The sequence below is a fragment of the Convolutriloba macropyga genome, chromosome 5, assembly GCF_964194025.1.
Source record: "Convolutriloba macropyga chromosome 5, txConMacr16.3, whole genome shotgun sequence".
Taxonomy (NCBI): Eukaryota; Metazoa; Xenacoelomorpha; order Acoela; family Convolutidae; genus Convolutriloba; species Convolutriloba macropyga.
In genome coordinates this window covers 57244722-57263561 of record NC_134472.1, presented here as the reverse complement: position 1 = coordinate 57263561, position 18840 = coordinate 57244722, and the positions used below count along the sequence as shown (strand labels likewise).

General features: G+C 37.4%; 1 protein-coding gene across 3 annotated transcripts in view; it reads left to right on the top strand.

Annotated features, from left to right (window-relative positions):
- LOC142339497 (uncharacterized) overlaps nucleotides 1-12200 on the top strand; it is a 67058-nt gene extending 54858 nt beyond the window's left edge. For all 3 annotated transcript variants that reach the window (XM_075389560.1, XM_075389558.1, XM_075389559.1), the window contains 5 exons: nucleotides 5902-6157; nucleotides 7218-7563; nucleotides 7822-7894; nucleotides 8370-8489; nucleotides 10922-12200. In XM_075389560.1, coding sequence (XP_075245675.1) covers nucleotides 5902-6157; nucleotides 7218-7563; nucleotides 7822-7894; nucleotides 8370-8489; nucleotides 10922-11206 — 1080 coding nt within the window. In that variant the 3' untranslated portion in view covers nucleotides 11207-12200. The remainder of the gene's footprint in view (nucleotides 1-5901; nucleotides 6158-7217; nucleotides 7564-7821; nucleotides 7895-8369; nucleotides 8490-10921) is intronic.
- The last annotated feature ends 6640 nt before the right edge of the window (nucleotides 12201-18840 follow it).

The following is an 18840-nucleotide window of genomic DNA, read 5'->3' as shown; positions in this document are numbered from 1 at the left end:
AGGCGGGCGGGTGGACAATTAAAAGGGGGAAGGGAATGTTGGCTAATGGGCTTAAAGGGGCTGATAAGTGGGCACTCAATCAAAAGCAATCAGAGGAATGATTGTTATTTCTCTACCACCAATGCTATTGCTACTAATACTGCTGCAACTGCTAACGCTACATACACACCTCTGTTGCAGCCACCCGCTTGGTTCGGGTCCAAGAACAGCGAGCAGCTACAGCATAACCACACTTTACATTGGCATCTGTGCGGGTTCTTTTGCTGTCTTTTTTAACGCTTTTTACCTCTTCCAGAGGAAACATTAAAACGTGATCAAAATCAAGGAAGGATTATTGAAGACTTCTGAAGGTTTCTAGAGGTCGGAAACTTTGAAAGGGTACTCAACTTAAAAAATTTTGGAGTGTCTCTGAAAATTATTATAGACAGTGTTCAGTTTCATTGAGAGGTTTAAAAAATAGTCAAATTCATTCGATTTATTTTTGCAACTGCTCAATTGCGAAACTTAGCTGCAAACTTGCATCTATTTGTGCAATAAAAACTGTCAAGTTTCAGTCAGTAGCTGCTGCATTTCAAATGGGAATAATTATATTACACATTGTGGCTTATTGTGAAATTTGATATATCGACAACTGACATTTCCCGGAGGCAAACAGGAGCTCTATCTATTCTATAATACCCCCAGTCAACTTCCAATCTGGGAATTACAGGGAAGAGGTGCTGATTGTTCTCATAATGAAATTGGGAAATTAGGGCTCAAAATCAGCGATGACAATTTAGACTGTTCACGCTGTATATGAGTGATGGAGTTTGCAGAATTTATAATTTTAGAGGGTTAAATAAAGGGGTATATGTCACACATATATGTGTGTAAAGATAGGAACTGAGTGTAAGGGGAGGGGTGTAGGGGTCTAATGGGGGTGTAGGGTGTGTAAGGGGAGGGATGTGATAGGTGATCGCAACATGGGGCTGATTTAAATTTGAATTGCATCTGACGGACAACAGACCCCCCTGGGGGGCTGGAAGCCAATTTGCGTCGTGCATGTAGAATGTCGCAATCGCTGCCCCTCAACTATCTAACGGGGTCCGAATTTAATTAGAGAGCCCTGCGTCCTACCTGGTGATTGACAACTAACCCAAAACCCAAGGGGACCAAATTGAAGCTAACTCGCCTGTCCTGGCAAATTTGCAAAAGGATCTACTATGTGGTCCATGCATAAGCCCAGCCTAACCTCCCACCCACACACAAGCTCAGCGCTAAACGCACAAATCGATACTTTATAAGTCTAGGAATAATAAGTTTCTGCTCTCAATTTATTCAGAGTTGGACGAGTTAAACCCTCTTGGCAAAGTGACTTGCCTTGCCTACATTTTAACAACCTCTTGTGCTTATTCAGTAAACACCCCATAAAACCCAAAACAAAACATTTCAAAATGTACATAAATACCGCTAAATTGAAAGGGCATTTCTAATGGACACTAAATTGATAAAATGCGAAACATTTCGAAACAATTTGGTGTTTGGAATTTAATGTATTTCAAAATAGCGATTGTTGACATTTCATAGTTAAGTTGTTAGCCGGTCGCAACAACGCTTGACACTCACAAAGCACACGGCTTACACCACTCTAACTGACAATATTTCCCAATCGTTAAGAAAATTGTTTTGCGAATTTGAAATATTATCTCTAAAATTGGCAGAAATAACAGCAAGGGATTCCCTTATCTTCTCTACACCATTGCCTCCACCGGTGTTTCTCAATTCCGATAATCCGCCAAATCCGCTAAATTCCACCCAAATCCATCTTTGATTTGGGTTTAATTCTATGAGATTCGTTCACACCCCGAGAAGTTGACGGGCATCAGGGGTCGTTTATCGCGTCAGCGAAGCTAATTTGTCGTTTTGTGACTTAGTGAAGTCTGAGATTGTGAAGTTGTTCAATCCTTTTGTCTCTTTGCACGTTGGGAGCTGTCTTTGTAAAATCTGCTCAACAGAGAAGGAACTAATAACTTTGTAAGGACAATGATTTGATAGAGCATTATTGGTTGCTAGAAATATCTATATTAGATTTTTGAACGGATCAATTTTATTATGATAACCCATAAAGAAACGTAAAATAATCCGAAAGGGTTATAGGACAATCTTAGCTGATAAAACCCTCTTTTCAAAAAATTATTGCAATGTGTTATAGAACAAATTAAATCATAATAGCAAGACTTTATTTTCTGTATTTTTCTCAAACTGCCATTGGCGTACAGTCGAAGGCAAATGCACATTACGACGCAGAGGTATACACCAAAATTTCCGCCTGAGTAAAATTGGCTCCAAAATTAGATACATACAATGAACGAAATTAGGAAACATCCTTTGTATCTTACTTTTCGCAAAAGGGGTTCCGCCAATTTTGCGAAATAAAAGAAATAAAAGAATTTCTGCTCAAGTAGCTATTTTCCGCAATATTTTTCCATTTTCAATGTATTAACATAATTAAAACGAACACGAGATACACGCATCGGGCATATCTGCTCGTGACGATTTGGGTACACCTCTGCGTCGTAATGCAAAGACTTGACAAACAGACCAAGTAATATGCTCATGGGGAGCAACCTTGAGCAAAAAATACCTTTGCTTAATGTCACCGATGTTCTTTTGGATGTATAAATTGGATGTGGAAAAATTATTTTGCATTAATGTTTCGGTGGAAAATTAAGCACAATCAGCACTATTTGGCATATAGTTTCATTTTTTCAGCAAACATTGCCATTTTTTGTTAAAAAAAACCGTGATGCGCGTTCCAAATTTTTCAAAAATTTTGAGCAGTTTCTTTTCATGCTCCAAAATTCACTATATTTATCTGTCTTTGACCATCAGGAGGCCAAATTTGAACTCAAATAGTCAGGGAATACTCTTTGGTCTATAAAATATTATTATAACAAGTAAAATTTATTCAAAGACGTAAACTCAAACCAAATTTTGAACTTTTCAGAATGAGTTCAGTGATCGGCATACAATTGTGGTAATGGTTTATAGTAATCAACCGTGACAATGCTTTTTTTCTATGTTTTCTTCGAACTTTGGTGAGAAAACTTCTAAAAGAATTCAATTTTGTTCATCAAAAATCTAGCTATGATATTTTAATCTAAGCTCAAAGATATGCCTATCCTAATTGAAAAAATTAACGTTCGTCAATATACGTGAGTGAGGAAGGAAGTCATTGAAGCAGAAAGCTTGCTACTTTTCAGTACTGACTGACGTGTCTGGTCTATTTTGTTATCAAAAAGTGGCAGCGAATTGCAAAACTAAAAGCAGGTGTCAGAGTTTGATCAAACTTAATGCAATATGTCATAAGTTTGGGGCAACTTTCCGATCAATGCTTTTAAACTATTGTTTAATACAAAAAAACACAATATGACCATTCAAAGAATTGAACAAACTGAAAACAACTTTATCAGCCAGAGAACAGCCTCCATTAATTAAAAAGAAATTGTTTAAAATTCGTTTAAAAAGAATTCATGGCGTTGTCGAACGGAAACCGAAAATTTACTAAAATCTAAAACAATTTTATTTCATTTCCTTTTTAGAAAAATTGGGTTATTTGAGATATTGATACCTACCAATATTGAGACTAAGTGACAAAACAACAAAAAAGCACAAGAATGCGGCAAAATCCGCAAGTCGTGTCAAAGTCGCCAAAACCTTTAGATATGAAAAAACGTTAAATAGATCAAACTCTGACTCTGACTCACAATAACGCTGCAGAGTGCTCTCTATATTGATTATGAGTGACAGAACATTAAATACAACAATTAAAGATTTAAAAATAGATATATTTAAAATTAATTGGTGCCAAATTCGTTAAAGTAGTCAGATTTCAGTTCAAAACAGCACCTTATTTATTCATTTCTCCACAAAAAAGGCATTTAGTCCTATCATTGATGAGTATAAATAACAAAACAACAAAGATAACAACGAAAACAGGCAAAATCCAAAAAACTCGCTGATATTTCATAAAGAAAAGTCAAAGTCTAAGTCTTGCTCTTGAAAATTATTGAGGGGCTTAAACAACTCCATCTACGCATTATTAGAGACACATATCATGATTTTAAAATTTTTTATAGATAATGAAGAGAAAAACAGCGAAAACAGTCGAGTTGCCACACGTGAAAAAAAAAACAAAAACCTGTTTAAACAACTTTTTCTATTTCCTTTAAAAAACAGTTTGAATTGACACGACTTGAAAATACTCGCTTTTCGCTCCTCTTATTACTCCAGCATGGTTAGAATCGCTACTCCAATTTGCGTTCTCATTGAATAGAATAGTGTAGGGGCAAGAAAAGGTCGGAAAGGTGCGACCAGATTTGTAAAAAAAGACAGCGCACCAATACAATTCAAACACTTTGAATTCCAGCTTCTTAGCACTCTAAGCTGTAGTTAACTGGCGCTGTTAATAGGAGCGCAGCTACATTTATAAGTTCTGGGCGAGCTGAATCATTGTCAACGTCAACTATGTTCAATGGTTTATCACCTGCTATTTAATTGCCTTGAGGTGTCTTCTGACTTTCATCTTCATGACCCAGATGGGAAACTGCCTCAGCATTTTAAGTTCAATTATTTATTTATAGGCTCCGCAACGAACGGGTTGGTTTGAACGAGTCCTTCATCTGAGACGTGTAGGCATTTTTTCTTAATCTAAGTTTCTTCGATTTTTGCGTTTTTTGATGCCGGAGGGATCTAATTTAGATAATCAGACAGTAAGGAATAGGTTAACAGCAGACGCAAAATTACAAATGGAAAATTTTCTAAGTTCTTCCGTTTCGTTGTAGTTTCCCAGCAAACCGATTACTGCTCACTTTATAAACTGATATGCCAAGTCATTTTATTGCAAAGAAATTTTGAAAAAGGATTTCTTCGTTTTTTGCCAAAAATTTTCGAATAAAAGTATAATCTTTTTTGACCAAAATGCAATTGTGTTAGTAAACATGGATTTAAAATTATTTTTGATTTTATGTACATCTTGTTAGAAGCTGTTTTTCTTACTATTAAAAATGGAGTCCTATCACGGCGGAAACAATGTAAAAGAACTACAGTCATATTTTTCTTCGTTTTTAGATATGTTTGGTATTTGCGTTCTGTCAGTAACAAAAATAGTGATAACTCTGCAACTATGAAATTAATGGTTTCCTAATCGACAGTTTTCCATCTTTTTCAACAAAACAATTAGAGCTTTTCCATTGCTTTTGTTTTTCTGAATTTTTGTCATTGTTTCGATACCCATAAGGAAATACATGAGGGGCGTTCTCAAACAAATTCTAGAACTTTCAAACCAAATGGAGGCTCATTTTCTTTACAAAATGAATTTAAATTGCCTGAGAAGCAACAAAGCAGCTGCTTTCACTGACTAGACAACCAATTTTAGCTCTTTGAGAACTGAATTTACCCCTATTTTATAAATTACAGTACAATTCTGAGGACAATTAGATTTCGATATCCGAATGGGAATTTGTATAACATACCAATACCTTTATGATTATCGAGAATTTGAGCCCAAGTTGTGTTGGTTGAACTATCAGCTACTTACTCATTTAAACATATGCACCAATTGATATTCATAAACGCACAAAGTTAAATTTTCATTTTGCATTTTCAGTAAATGCCACCCCACCCCCCTCCCCCCCCCCCCCCCCCCCCCAGTACGTTCTACACCCCTAGTTACAGAACACGTGTGACTACATAGTAAATCATAACGTAAAAATATGGCGCTTGGGGGTAGCAAATAACTAAGGGCGGTGGGGGGATCATACGAAAAAGATGGAATATTGATTCTTATTAAACTGTTTATGAGTTGACTTGTTTATGTTTATGTAATAGTTGTGTATGGATGGTGTTGTTTACGTTAAGCAGGTTGCACAGCACCAAGCAGCATCCGCACTCTTGTCAGCCGCAGCTGCAGTTAATATTAACACCACCGCCACAGCTGCTACCACCCACCACATGCACCTTCCACACCCACAACACAACCCCCACACCCACCCGTCCCCAGGGGCAGCAGCAGCAGCAGTCGCCACCCAGCACCCGGGTGCAGCCGCGACACTCTTGCAGACTCAGCCAAACCACCCCCACCACCCTCACGCCCACGCTCATGCAGGCACTGCCCTAGGTAAAGTATCATCATTGTCATCATACAACTGTTTCCTTCCCCACCCCACACCTTAAAGGTTAAAAGTTTTGGATCTTTTCCGTTTGTGCCCCCCCCCCAGCTCAGTGGGCGCATATTATTTGCACCCCCAGACCCACGTGCCATATTTTTACACAATGATTTTACTATGTAATGGCACGTGCTCTGTAACTGGGGGCGCATAACGTACTGGGGGGGGGGGGGTGCACAAACGGAAAAGATCCATTTTTTTTGTTTTTATTAGTCAAACAAACTTATACACGCTCTTACACTAATAATAGTGACCCAATAAAAGGTGTCAGGCCAACTATAACAATTTCTATGCTTTTATAAAGGTAGTAAAGCTAAAATATATCACTTATATAAAGTCATACTGCGCACTCCATGGTGGGGGGGGGGGGGATTCCCTCTTGATTCCAATAATCAGTTGACATCTCAACCTGCGCATACAATCATCCGAGAGAATATATAACTATGGTAAAAATGTCACCACTCTCATACAAAAGCTAATGAATGGCATCACTACGCTCAAAATGAAAAGTTTAAACAAAAAAAATCCTTCACAATTGTTCAGAAGTTTTTTTTGAAAACTTAAACAATGCAAAATAGATGTGTATTCATGTTTGATGACTGTGCAATTTTGATGCATACATTTATGTACAACTGTTGGTTGCATTCTTCATAATTGTTTGAGCACACACATCTGTATAACACACCCACATATAATATACACACCATTGTTTTAGCGATATTTAAAGACGACGATTGCGCTACATTGTATGTATTAGGTCGATTTTTGAAGCATGGCGCTCTAGGTTTAAAATCTCTAATTATTATTGCGCTAATTTGTGGAATTTGGTGACCAGGACAAAGACATTGTATAATTACCAAATAGGACAAAATAATCGTTGCCATCTCACACTGTAGGACCCTTTTATATTCATTATGATACGTTTCTGAGACTAAAATGGACCAATCGTTCACTTTAGCTGGTTAGGGGTGCTGGATTGTAATGTTAAAAATGCGATGGGCAAATTTTCAGGAGCAGCCGCGGCCGCCGCTTCGCAACAAGCAGCCGCAATGTCCACTGCCCAATTATTAGCCCAAATAGCAACCCAAGGTCACCCTGGCCATAACCCGGCTCTTACTGGGGTCAGTCACCCTAATTCAATTTTGGCCGCAGCCAACAACCACCACCACGCTCTCCACTCCCCACCCGCGGCTCTCGCCATGACTGGATTCCCGAATCCAACAGCTGCTGCGTTTGGAGCCCACAATGCAATAACGGCAGCCGCGGCTACCACGCCCACCACCAACAACAGTACTTTGTTCATCGCTAATTTGGGCCACGGGTCTACTGAGGATGAACTCAGCACGTTGTTTAATGGGTTAGTTTGCCTATTTGTATACCCAAAGTTTACCAGTTTTTGGAGCTTACCAAAACGATCAATTTTCATTTGTTCTACAAATTTTGTAAATTTTTGTGTACCTTTTGGTCAAAAACGTGTAACTTTTTGATACTCAGAATGAGTATCATAATGATGTCTTCTGAGTTTCATAATGATGTCTTCGCTCAAATTGTTGACATTTAAAAAAAATGTTTGTGTTGTTTGTCAGCGACAATAATTTGAGATGTGCTATTTTAGCTTTTATGGCTTCAATAGACTAAAGATGTATCGCAATAATGGCCAAACACCCGTCTGCTTCGTTGAATTCAATGTAAGTAGAGAACAGTTTGGAGAAACACCCCAAAAGTGTATGCATTTTAACTGAACATCCGAGACAGAGTCAAATTTTTTTACCAAAAATACAGATTGATGATGATGAGTAAATAATCAGGAAAAACAACCAAGAGATCGTTAATGATTGTTCTAAACAATAATGTAAATTAGATTTCTCAAATAATTTAATTGTAAAAGAAGCATTATTTGTCTTCTTTTATTTGACAAAGTTATTTGTCTTTTTTGAAAGTTACAACAGCAGATTAATACTGTTCTTCTTAAAAGTGCCCGGGTCACAACTTTCGCAAATTTTCTCTGATACCACTAAGGATCTATACGCCTCCAAGATCTAAATCCAATTTGAATGAACTGCTTTTGCAAGCGTCATGTGCAATTGTTTGGACTGACTGATAGCGCAATATAAATCAATTTTGTCAGCCAATCAATGAAAATGTTTTTGTTTTGTTGTTTAGTCTTCTGCAGCTGCAATCCTGGCGATGACTGCCCTCCAGGGTCACATTCTGAAGTCCTCTGAGAAGGGAGGCATCCGGATAGAGTTCGCCAAAAACAGAATGGGAGAGATCGGCAAAGCTGTGAGTCACTAGATCTCATCATCTTGACGAAAAACCATGCAGTGTTTGAGAAACATTTAAAGATCCATATGTATTCGTGATATTTAGTAATATGCAAATCAACTAAGCAACATATGAGCCGAATGTATACGTAAAAAGTACGTTTTAAACAAAAAAAATTAAAAGCAGCGTCAAATCATGATCAGCTTTTAATACCAACCAAAATTTTCTTTTGCGGTAAAACTCAGAGACTAGGGTTTGGGCCCATAACCTGTTAGGAGGTCTAAACAAGCTCAACTAATGTGGAAATGGACCAGCACTAGATCTGAACCAGCATCTCTTACTTGCACCAACTGATCTCAAGCTCTCGAAGTTGGGCATCTCTTAAAACCCAATCTCATGTTCTTTCTTGTTCCTCAAGGCTTCTTTTCTCTAGCCAAGTATACATTGAACAAGTAGAGCTTCTTGTCAGGCTTATCTTATGCTCAATTTGCATTAGGTGGTTTTCTCCCAACCTCCTATCAGTCAAGGTGGAAAATTTTAGTGTAATGTGTCTTCTACAAATAGACCAAAATACAGATTGTTCAACTTTTCAAAAGCAAAGCTAACACCAAGGCAACATTTGTACATTTTTATTGTTTTTCGTTTATGAATGACTTCAGATCGCTTTCAAACAACTGCCTGGTTAATTTTGAGTCATTTACTTTTTCAAAACTCTTGAGAGATATTTATTTATCTTTCAGTTCAATATCTACGTTAAAAATCTGTTTTAAGTTTTGTTTGCAAATTTTCTAATTTTACTTATCCTCTAGGTAATATGTTGTAGGGCGTATTCTTAGTTATGTTGGGATCACCAAATATAGCACCAATAGTCTATTTTAAGACAAAAGTTTGAAGTGAAAACAAATCGATATAGCGCAATGGTTTCGTTAATTTTCAATAAAACTTGTACTTTTCTTAATCGAAAATTGAATCCGTTTTGTTTCCTAATGTATAAATTTATGACAGGTTAAAGTTGCATCGATCCCAGATAATAGCAATTATAATAAGACTGTGAGAAAAATGGGTAGGCAGAAATAGTGTCAGTCGGTAGCAGATTTTTCAAGGTCGGTTTAAAAGAGAAAAAAATATGTTTTTGAATTTTAAAAAACTTAAATTTTTTTATTCATTTATTTACTCCAACAATTCACAATTTAAACAGCAGACGAATATAACCTAGTGCATAATCTGAAAAAAAGGCTATGTTTTTCCAGATAACTAAAAGTTTTGTTAGTTTGGATTGCTTTTCATTTTTGTCAGGTGATAGGAAAATTGATCAAAAGAAACAATTATTTGCAATGTTAATCCTCATTAACATTTGAAATAATTGTTTCTTGGATTAATTATTTTTTATCACGTGACAGAAAATAGAAATCAAACCCAATTAACTGGAAAGACATAGTCATTTCTTTCAGATGATGCTAAAAGCATTAAATTAAAACCGTTAATCCAGAAACAACATACAAAAGTTTTATTTCAACGTTGTTTTCGGATATACGGTTTTTATTTCTTACTTTACCTTTTACATAAAAACTATGTTTCCCAGAAGTTTTTTTTTGTTTTTTTTCCATGAAATAGTTTTTTTTTTCATTTCCCAATTTCCCTATTCAATGTTTAAGTACTGTTGGCGTACGTTTAAGTACGTGTTTTCGACCCTTATTAAGGCCATATATGCTTTCATCTGATGCAAAAAAAAATTTTCTTGTTTTTCGTGCTTTCGGTTTTTAGATATTTGAGAACAGACGTTCCTCGTCAATTGGCATATAAGTTTGCATAGAGTTATTTTCACCTCAAATTTTTCTGCTAATCGCTGTATAATACTTCCAAGGTCCATTTTCCTTCGCTGTGATTGTTGGTTGTTTTGTCGGAAATAATTGTTAGAATACAAACATTCAGGCTCGCCAATCCCCGTTGTTTTTGCAATTTCATCAATCAGGCAATATGAAACAAAAGTTTGCTGATAAAACTTCGGAAATGTTAAATGTGGGGATAGCATTTTAAAAATTGAAAATTTTGGTTTTTCAATTCATTTCTAACAAAAAACGCAGCGATAACTGTGATGGCAATTGGACCTTGAAAGTATTATATAGTTCATTGATCATTCTACTCTTCTAAAAAAACGAAATATACAAATAAGCATCTGTAGATATTTACCTAATTTTAACGAGATTTTACGGTTTCAAAATTCGGTCGATTATTTTGCAAATGGCGAGTCGGAACATTATGAATATCCGGAATTTTACACTATTCGCTTGTTGAATTGAGGGTAACTTGCCAAGGGAATTTTGGACTATCGGACGTATCCGCTTTGTGTTAAATGTCATCTAACCTCAGTCATATAAACAAAAAGAGGGTAATTTTTGAAAGGGAAGGCAATTAAACACTGCCTGATTAAATCAGAAACTGGATTTTAGGGTCGGAAAGAGCTAGAAGATTCTAGAAACAACTCACTTTTGCAATCAAAAACAGAGTCAACTGTTACGTCTGTCAATGCCACAACAGGCCTACACAACAACAACAGTAACAATATTGCTACAACAAACAACAACAGTAACGTCATTAGTGCCCCACCCTCTTCTTGTAGGAGGTCCGAGAGTTCTGCCAACCCAGTCACCACTGGAATGGACCAGCAACCCAGCTCAAGTCTGGATCTGGGTTCCAACGGAGATCGCTACATTCCCAGATCTCAAGTTTATTAACGAACATCCACACGACTAAAGTGTGTAATCAACACACGCTACAATGAAATATAGAAAACTTTAGTTCACACCCACTTCTAATAAAACGAGGGGGGTAAAATTTGTCAGAAAAACAATAAAAAACTTGTTTCCAGTTTTGACAAATTCTAACGCGACCAAATCAAACTTATTTTCCTTTTTTGTTCCAACTATTTTTAAAAACTTTGTCATTTTTATCCTAATACCAAGAGTGCGTTTTATTTCAAATGACAGAATATGAACTTTTAAGACTAAGAATTGTACGAATAGAGATTTAATTCAACTTGTGAAGGTCAGAGTGACACGTGAAAGTCACGTGCCTTTGAGCGTTGTTTTCTAGTGCACTGACCAAAACAGGGTACATATTTTCCGGTGCTATAAATTTGATCTTAAATAAACAATGTATTAAAATACATTCTCTAAATTGCATCAGTGAATCAAAAATCTTTGTGTCTCTTTGACCATGAAGCCCTCAGACTCTGAAACCATGGAATGGGGTTAACTTTAGTGTACTGTTTCCTTTTCCCAACTGGAATATGGCCCCATATATTTTTTTTGCAACTTCTTACACCCATATAAGGTATATTTAACTGTTATGGCTAGTACCGCGTGGTACCTCTAATTATGCTGTGCAAATAATTGGTAATGCGGAAACGCGTATTGTTTATTGCTCACACAGAAAATAAAAATTTGTTCAGGGGGGCAAAGAAACAGATCCGATTTTTGACATGGCTATCATAGCTTTTTAATGGGAATTGCTCCCAAAATTACGTTACAATTAGATAAGCAGGGAATGTTTGTCTGTTTGAAAGTCTGGAGAGCTAAATGATGCATTCCGTGATCTATGACATACAGTGTATTCAATCAGCTACTCTTGCGTGTTATAAGATATGATGATTGATGATATTATATCTAATATTTACAAAATATCAATTGTGCAAATTACTTAATTTCAATAGATGTATTTCCAACTTTATCACTTTTTCAATGCTTTTTCAAGCTGGTCACATTTCTGAGCTAAAATTGACAGCGCAGGGTTAGGATCAAAAAACTATTCCCAGTTTATATAAGGTGGGGGGGGGGGGTCGCTTCAACAGGACGACGTTTCAATTGGATGACACCTAAATTGTGCATTAAATGGACGGAAAATATTATTAATGTATGCGAATTCTCAATATGCGCTGATAATTTAGTCCTAATTGGCGGGCCGGTGAGTGCGGCTCGGGACATCGCCGATATAGCCTGCCAGATGATTCTGGATTGCATCCCACAGAGAGTGAAAAATATAGCATTGACAGTAGTCCACAATTGTCTGCATAGTTTCTCCTGATTTAATTCCCGTTATTCCTATTCAATATGGATTCTTAAAAATACATTGTGGATGAAATAGTTAAAAATATAGAGAATTTTCAAATCTACAGAGAATTAACAGTGAGAATGAATGCAACTGTCGTCCTGTTGAGAAAAAAATCGGCAACGTCCATTTGATTTTTCGTCCTCAGATCGATCCGCTTACAAGGTCACATATCACTCCTGATTATCATAAAATGTATATAACTCCCGGTTATCATACAAGATCATATGCAACTCACGGTTACAATAAAACGTCATATACAACTTCTGGCAATCGTAAAAAGTATTATATGACTCCTGGAATCACACAAGGTTATATATGACTCATGGAATAATACAAGGTCATATATGACTCATGGATTCATACCAGGTCGTATATGACTCCGCGGTTTGCCATTGACATTCAAATCTTACTCCAGATTGTTATACAACGTCCAACATGACCCGGTAAATGCAACCGTACCAGATCATTCACGACTCCTTCAGAAAAGAATGTCATTCATGTATTTCATAATTTCCTAAAAATCATGAAATTATCGAAAAATTTTATAGTTATAGTTGTTAAATACTAACAACCACATATGTGGTTGATAATTTTTAAGTCTGATTATCCACAGTAATTACGCTTATCCTCGAAGTGTTTTTGGCATCAAAAAATGCATCTACTCTGTACGACATCTTTTTCACAATCGAGTCAACTTGAAATACCGTGCACATCAGGAGGTGATCCGAAATGGCCGCAGATGAGCTCTGCTAGAAAGCACCGTCAAATGTTTTCGGCTAAGAATAGGAGGAAATTTTCAAAATTCTAGTACTTAGTCACTGTTTTCAAAATCAGAGCAATAGACTTTTTCGAAGACGGACAACAGCACGTCAAAAAATTTAAATAACTTTGAGATTGTGTTTTTTTCCTAATGCAGACTCAAACAGATTTCACACTTTACTCTGCTTGTGTATTAGGTATTTTTTCAGCAAAGCTCACTCAAATATTCTCCATTGACATAATAAGTGTAATCGCGCAATTAGTTGCTATTAATTAGTGATCGCGATCTCTTCCATTATTGGTTTTTAATTCGGACATTATGAAGGTATTTTAGTATCGGTTAATAGCTATAACGTAAAATGAAAAATACGCGCCAGGAGTTTTCGTATCTCATATATTGTCAATTCTGTTTGTTTCCTTTTAAGATCGCTATTAAATGCCTTCAATTTTCTATAATCTATGTTGTTCTTTAAATTGAATTGCCTTTTATCTAGCCTTTAATTGCCTTTATATTTTTATCTAAAATAGGTCAGCATCTAAAACTGTTCAGAAGATTTGTAGGGTAGTCGTTTGCAACATTCAGAACTATTCGTCCTAAAATTATGTGCCAAGAAGCTCCTTTCAAATGTAAATGGCGTCGCAAGTTCTTATAGTAGGGAAAACATTTATCCTACAAAAATCTATACAAATTTAAATGACTCGCGGTACGCAAGTTGTCTCTAGTTTTCTCGGATTTTTGAACTCCTTAGTGAGTGACATAGTTTGATAAAATCTGGGTTTGTGTAGAAACAGAAAACTAATTTCATTTTTAGGTTCTTTAGACGATTTTTGATCGATTATGAACTGATTCTGACGTCAATGACATCAGACAAAAAACCTGTAAAAGAGCATCAAAAATCCTTGCCGTCTAAACTCTCACTTGTTGCTATCACCAATGCTATGTATAGTCTGTACCATAAAATTGAAATAAGCGAACGTTCGAAAACGTCAAATACGTGCAATTGAGCATCAAATTGGTCATTTGAATGTCAACGTTTTTTCCATTAAGCTTCTATTCGTCAATTTTTTCTACATGTTTAAAAATGAACCTGGACCTTTAACTCTAATATGTGGCTTTCGAAACCTTCGCTTATTTCAACTTTATGGGACACGCTATACGTTGTCTACTTATACGTTGCTTTAAAACGTTGCTTTATATTGAATTGAAAATTCGGTAGTCTGTTTTGAATCACTATTACAGCTTTATTATGGTGCCGCCCCTTATTGACGCACCTTTAGTTTGAGGAATAATCTGTAACTACGACGACCATCTTTATACAGGCAACGCAGAATAGACCGACAATTCTTTTCGGCCCAATATAGCACACTATGAGAGTGCACTTGGTGATTTAACTATCCAAAGAAAACTGAATTCGGGTCGTCAAGAAATTCTCCAAATTAAAGAGAACAGTGCAATACCCGACTTCCTGGATCCCCAGGCAGAAAAAAGATCAAGTGGAGATCTAGATGCAATCGGAGATTGAATGAGTGAAAGTGACGACGCAAAAAGATGACAATGTACGAATCGAAGACTCGCATTGGACCAGAAAAAAAACTGTAAGAAAAAACCAAACAATTTTTTACAGTAAATTCATAATTCATTGAAAAAATTTAGACGGCGAGAAACTCAACCCGTGAATTTTCTTTCTTGATAATGCGTGGGATAATTATTTAAACTATTTTCGGGAAAAATATTGGTAAGTGGGCCCAGCAAACATTTGAGAAAACAAACATGGATTTTAAAAATTTTTGGTGGAAAGTTGGGAAAATCAGACAAATTGGTCCATTATAGGTATATAGCGAAAATAAACCTCAGATATGAGAAAAATATGAGAACATAATTCTAAATTGTTCATTTTTGTAAATTTTTGTTCATTTTTGAGGCCAATCAAAAAATTTGGATAATCAATATCGAATATTGATAAACCGTACTTTCAAGCTTAAAACCGTCCACTATACTGGATTACCGTTCCGTAATCAAGAATTTGCAAAAAAATTGACCAAAATTTGAAAAAAATGGAGAAAAGCGTAAAATTTTGACAAACTCGTGAAAATGATTTTTTTCAATCGAATGTTCGTTAATTGAGTGAATCTCATTACAAAATTTCACAACCTCTGGCCTACAAAAAAAATTTGCATATCCAGATTTCTTTATCTTTCTAGAATTCATATCGCACCGTCCTTTATCTTCTCGAATCTCCGTTCCGAATATTTTTCTATAAAGTTGCTCTCCCATAACTATATTTTTCATTTTCGTATACCATCGTACCGATCTTTTTTTTGCGTTCAACGTAGTAGTTCTCCGCTTCATTTAGTCCTTCTATGTAGTATGTTGCCTTATGTGATGAAGTATTTTTCTGTTTTTGTTGCAGTATGTTGATTATGCTAGAATGCTGGTCTGTTGTTTTGGTTTTTTAGGTTTGTAGGGTGTGACTTAGTTTATTCACGAGTTACGGCTGGAGTGTCTCTTGACTTTTTCAACTTTTCTATTATACTAGATCCCCTGTCGTAGTATTTTGATTTTCACTGCTGTTTGTTTGCGTGTAACTGTTTGACTGTTAGTTGGTTTGAGATTTAGCTTCTAGGGTATGACTTAAGCTTGTTCTGGAGTTACGGCTAGATTTTTCCTTCAATTCTCCAGCTTTCATAGACTACAAAAACGCTGCATTTTGTTTAACTTTCGCTGTAGTATGTTTAATATTGTTGGTATGCTGATCGGTTGTTTAGGTTTGAATTTTGCTAGGGTGTGACTGAAGTTTAATCTGGAGTTACGGCTAGTATATTTCCTACCCTTTTTTATCCTTTTAGTGTACCACTGTTTTGCCGTAAATTACTTTGTTATTTGAATATGTTAAGCCCCATAATGACTTGTGCTAGTTTGTCTCTTGCAGTAGCATCTCTCCTCCTTCTTAGGGTCTGACTTATATTTGTTCTAGAGTTACGGCTAGTTTGTATGGTTGAGTTTGTTGCTGTGGTCTGCTAGCATAGTACTGTCCAACTTCCCAGCTCGATGCTTAATCGTCTCCCTTCCGTTCCTTTCCGTCTTTCCGTTTCGTTGTGCGCTACTCGCTCAAAGCTTTCGTCCTGACCGCCCATTTTCCCGTCTCGTCGTGACCCCTTCGACCGACATTTCCGTTCCGTCCGTCTAGTTTCCGGTTTCCTCGTGCGTCGCTTGTTCCGCCTTTCCGTCCCGTCTGTTGCGTCGCCCGTTTCCTACCCGCATTTTCACCCACCCGTTCCGTTTCCCGTTTCGTTGTGCGCCGTTCACCCGTCCTTCACGCCCCGTCTGTTTCGTCTCCCGTATTGTCACGCTTTGTCAACCCGGCCTTCTTTCCCGGGTTGCCTGTATTTCTGTTGAGTCTCACGTTGCGTAAAAGCACGTTAGACGCTTTCTGACTTTCGTTACTTAATATCGCCGAGTAATTCAATACTCGGTAACTTCTTTACTGCTCTTCGGCAGCTTGATTATCAGGTCGTTGTCACTTGGGTTCGGTATAACTCTCATCCCGTGTGATTGCTTGGAGTTTACACGAAAATTTGAAAAAATTCTTTAATACAAGATCTAATCTAGAACCTGAGGTATGTAACCTCCATAAGGACATCACAGATGCCATAGATTGTCAAGACAAGAGGGTTAAAGTTGAACGACTGGTTTTTAAATGGGTGTTTTCAGTAAACTGGTGCAGAATAATGAAGAACTATTTGATTTGGCCTGTAAAGCGGAAAACCTAGATTCAAATTACCCTGTCCTTGAGCAATGGTTGGATGATGTAACAAAGAACAATGACAAATTCTTGCTCGCAGCCAGAAGCTGTATTGACACAGCTGATATCTGAGACATCATATGTGAGGGTGTTAATCCTCAAGGGCAGTCTAGAATTTCACGCCGAACAACATCATCAATGTCTAGCTAGCGTAAACATGACTTTCTCATGGCAAAACTAAATTGCGAAGAGGCCTAAAATTAAGAACAAGCTGCCATGAGACTCGGTAAACAAAAACACAAAATCGCCATAAGAAAAAAGGAGCTTGAAATACAGATGGAGCAGATGGCACTTCAAGAATTTGAGGAAGACCACCGCAAGCGTGTTGCCGCAGCTAAATTAGATGAAGCTGATTTGTTGGATAATCATTCATTGTTTAGTCACCACTCAAGTGAATTGATTTTACTTAAAGATAGGGGATCAGATAGGAGTCAAAGATTTGTTCAGAATTGGGTAAATTCTTTTCCAGCAGGTAATTCATTAACTGCTGCAAATGAGTTAAATTTTTCTCGTCCTAATTCAGCAACCGCTGACCCTCCTGTTCAAGATACTGCCCCCAGTAATTCTCTAGAAAACACAAGTAATGTTGCCAATAACTTAAATCATCTTGAAATGCTTTCTCAGTACACATAGCCAGGAGTTGCAATTTCCGTCGCCCAGCAAGAATGGTTGTATCGGGAATATCTCCAGGCTCAACTGCAGCAACCACTCAAAGATCAAAGGGTCGAGCAGACACACAGTCCCTCAGGAAGTGGTAAGGTGAAGCCACTGAACCAATTACCAGTCGACGTACAAAATGTCGCAATCTCACCACTTCAGCCACCTATGCAACCTCCCCGGCCACCGACACCCGTTATGGCTTCAACGAACTCCATTTTTGTACCGGATTTTTCAACAAACCCACAGGTAAATCAGTTCTTGGGTCCCAAAAGCTCCAGTGTGCCTGGTCAATTACATGTATCGATTGCCTCATGTTCCGCAACTACTGAATCCATCTCAAAGTAACATTTCACACCAAGACAAGTCCCTATTTCCCATTTCCTGCATAGTGTCCCTCCACTTCTAAACCTTGTCATGAACCCGTCACCCGTAATCCCGCCTCAACAATTATTTAATCCTCAGCCTCCCGTGATTCCTTCGCCCATTCCTGCGAGCTCAGCAACTTACTTACCCGTCCCCAACATTCCGCAACAAAACATTGTCCGTTCACCTCAAGCCCGCCTAGTACCAAGTCCTACCGCACCCAAACTTCCCCTTAACCCTAACCCCGATTTAAGTTTGTGCCGTTTTCCTCAGAATATTCCCCCAAACGAAAAACCAGGCGAAACATATTGCAACCGTCTTCAACAACGTTTAACCGAACCTACCCCCAAGAACAGCTAACCCCGTCATGAGCCATCCCATCTGGCAATTGAACGCACAACAAAATCCTAAAAGCAACCACGCAGTAAATTGTACAATCCTTTAACCCCTTTAGTACAACTACTAACATCGCGCCACCCTTTGTCACGCCGGTCATACATCCAACATACGGGCAAACTGCACCGATACCATTTTGCTGGGGTGGTCCACCGCATCTCACGCCTCCAGCGCCGGCATCTAAAAATGCAAGCTTGATTAAGGCATTCCCTGACGCCTAAACTAGCAAGAGGAATGATCCACTACCCGAATGGAAGTTGTCCCAATACAATGGGAAT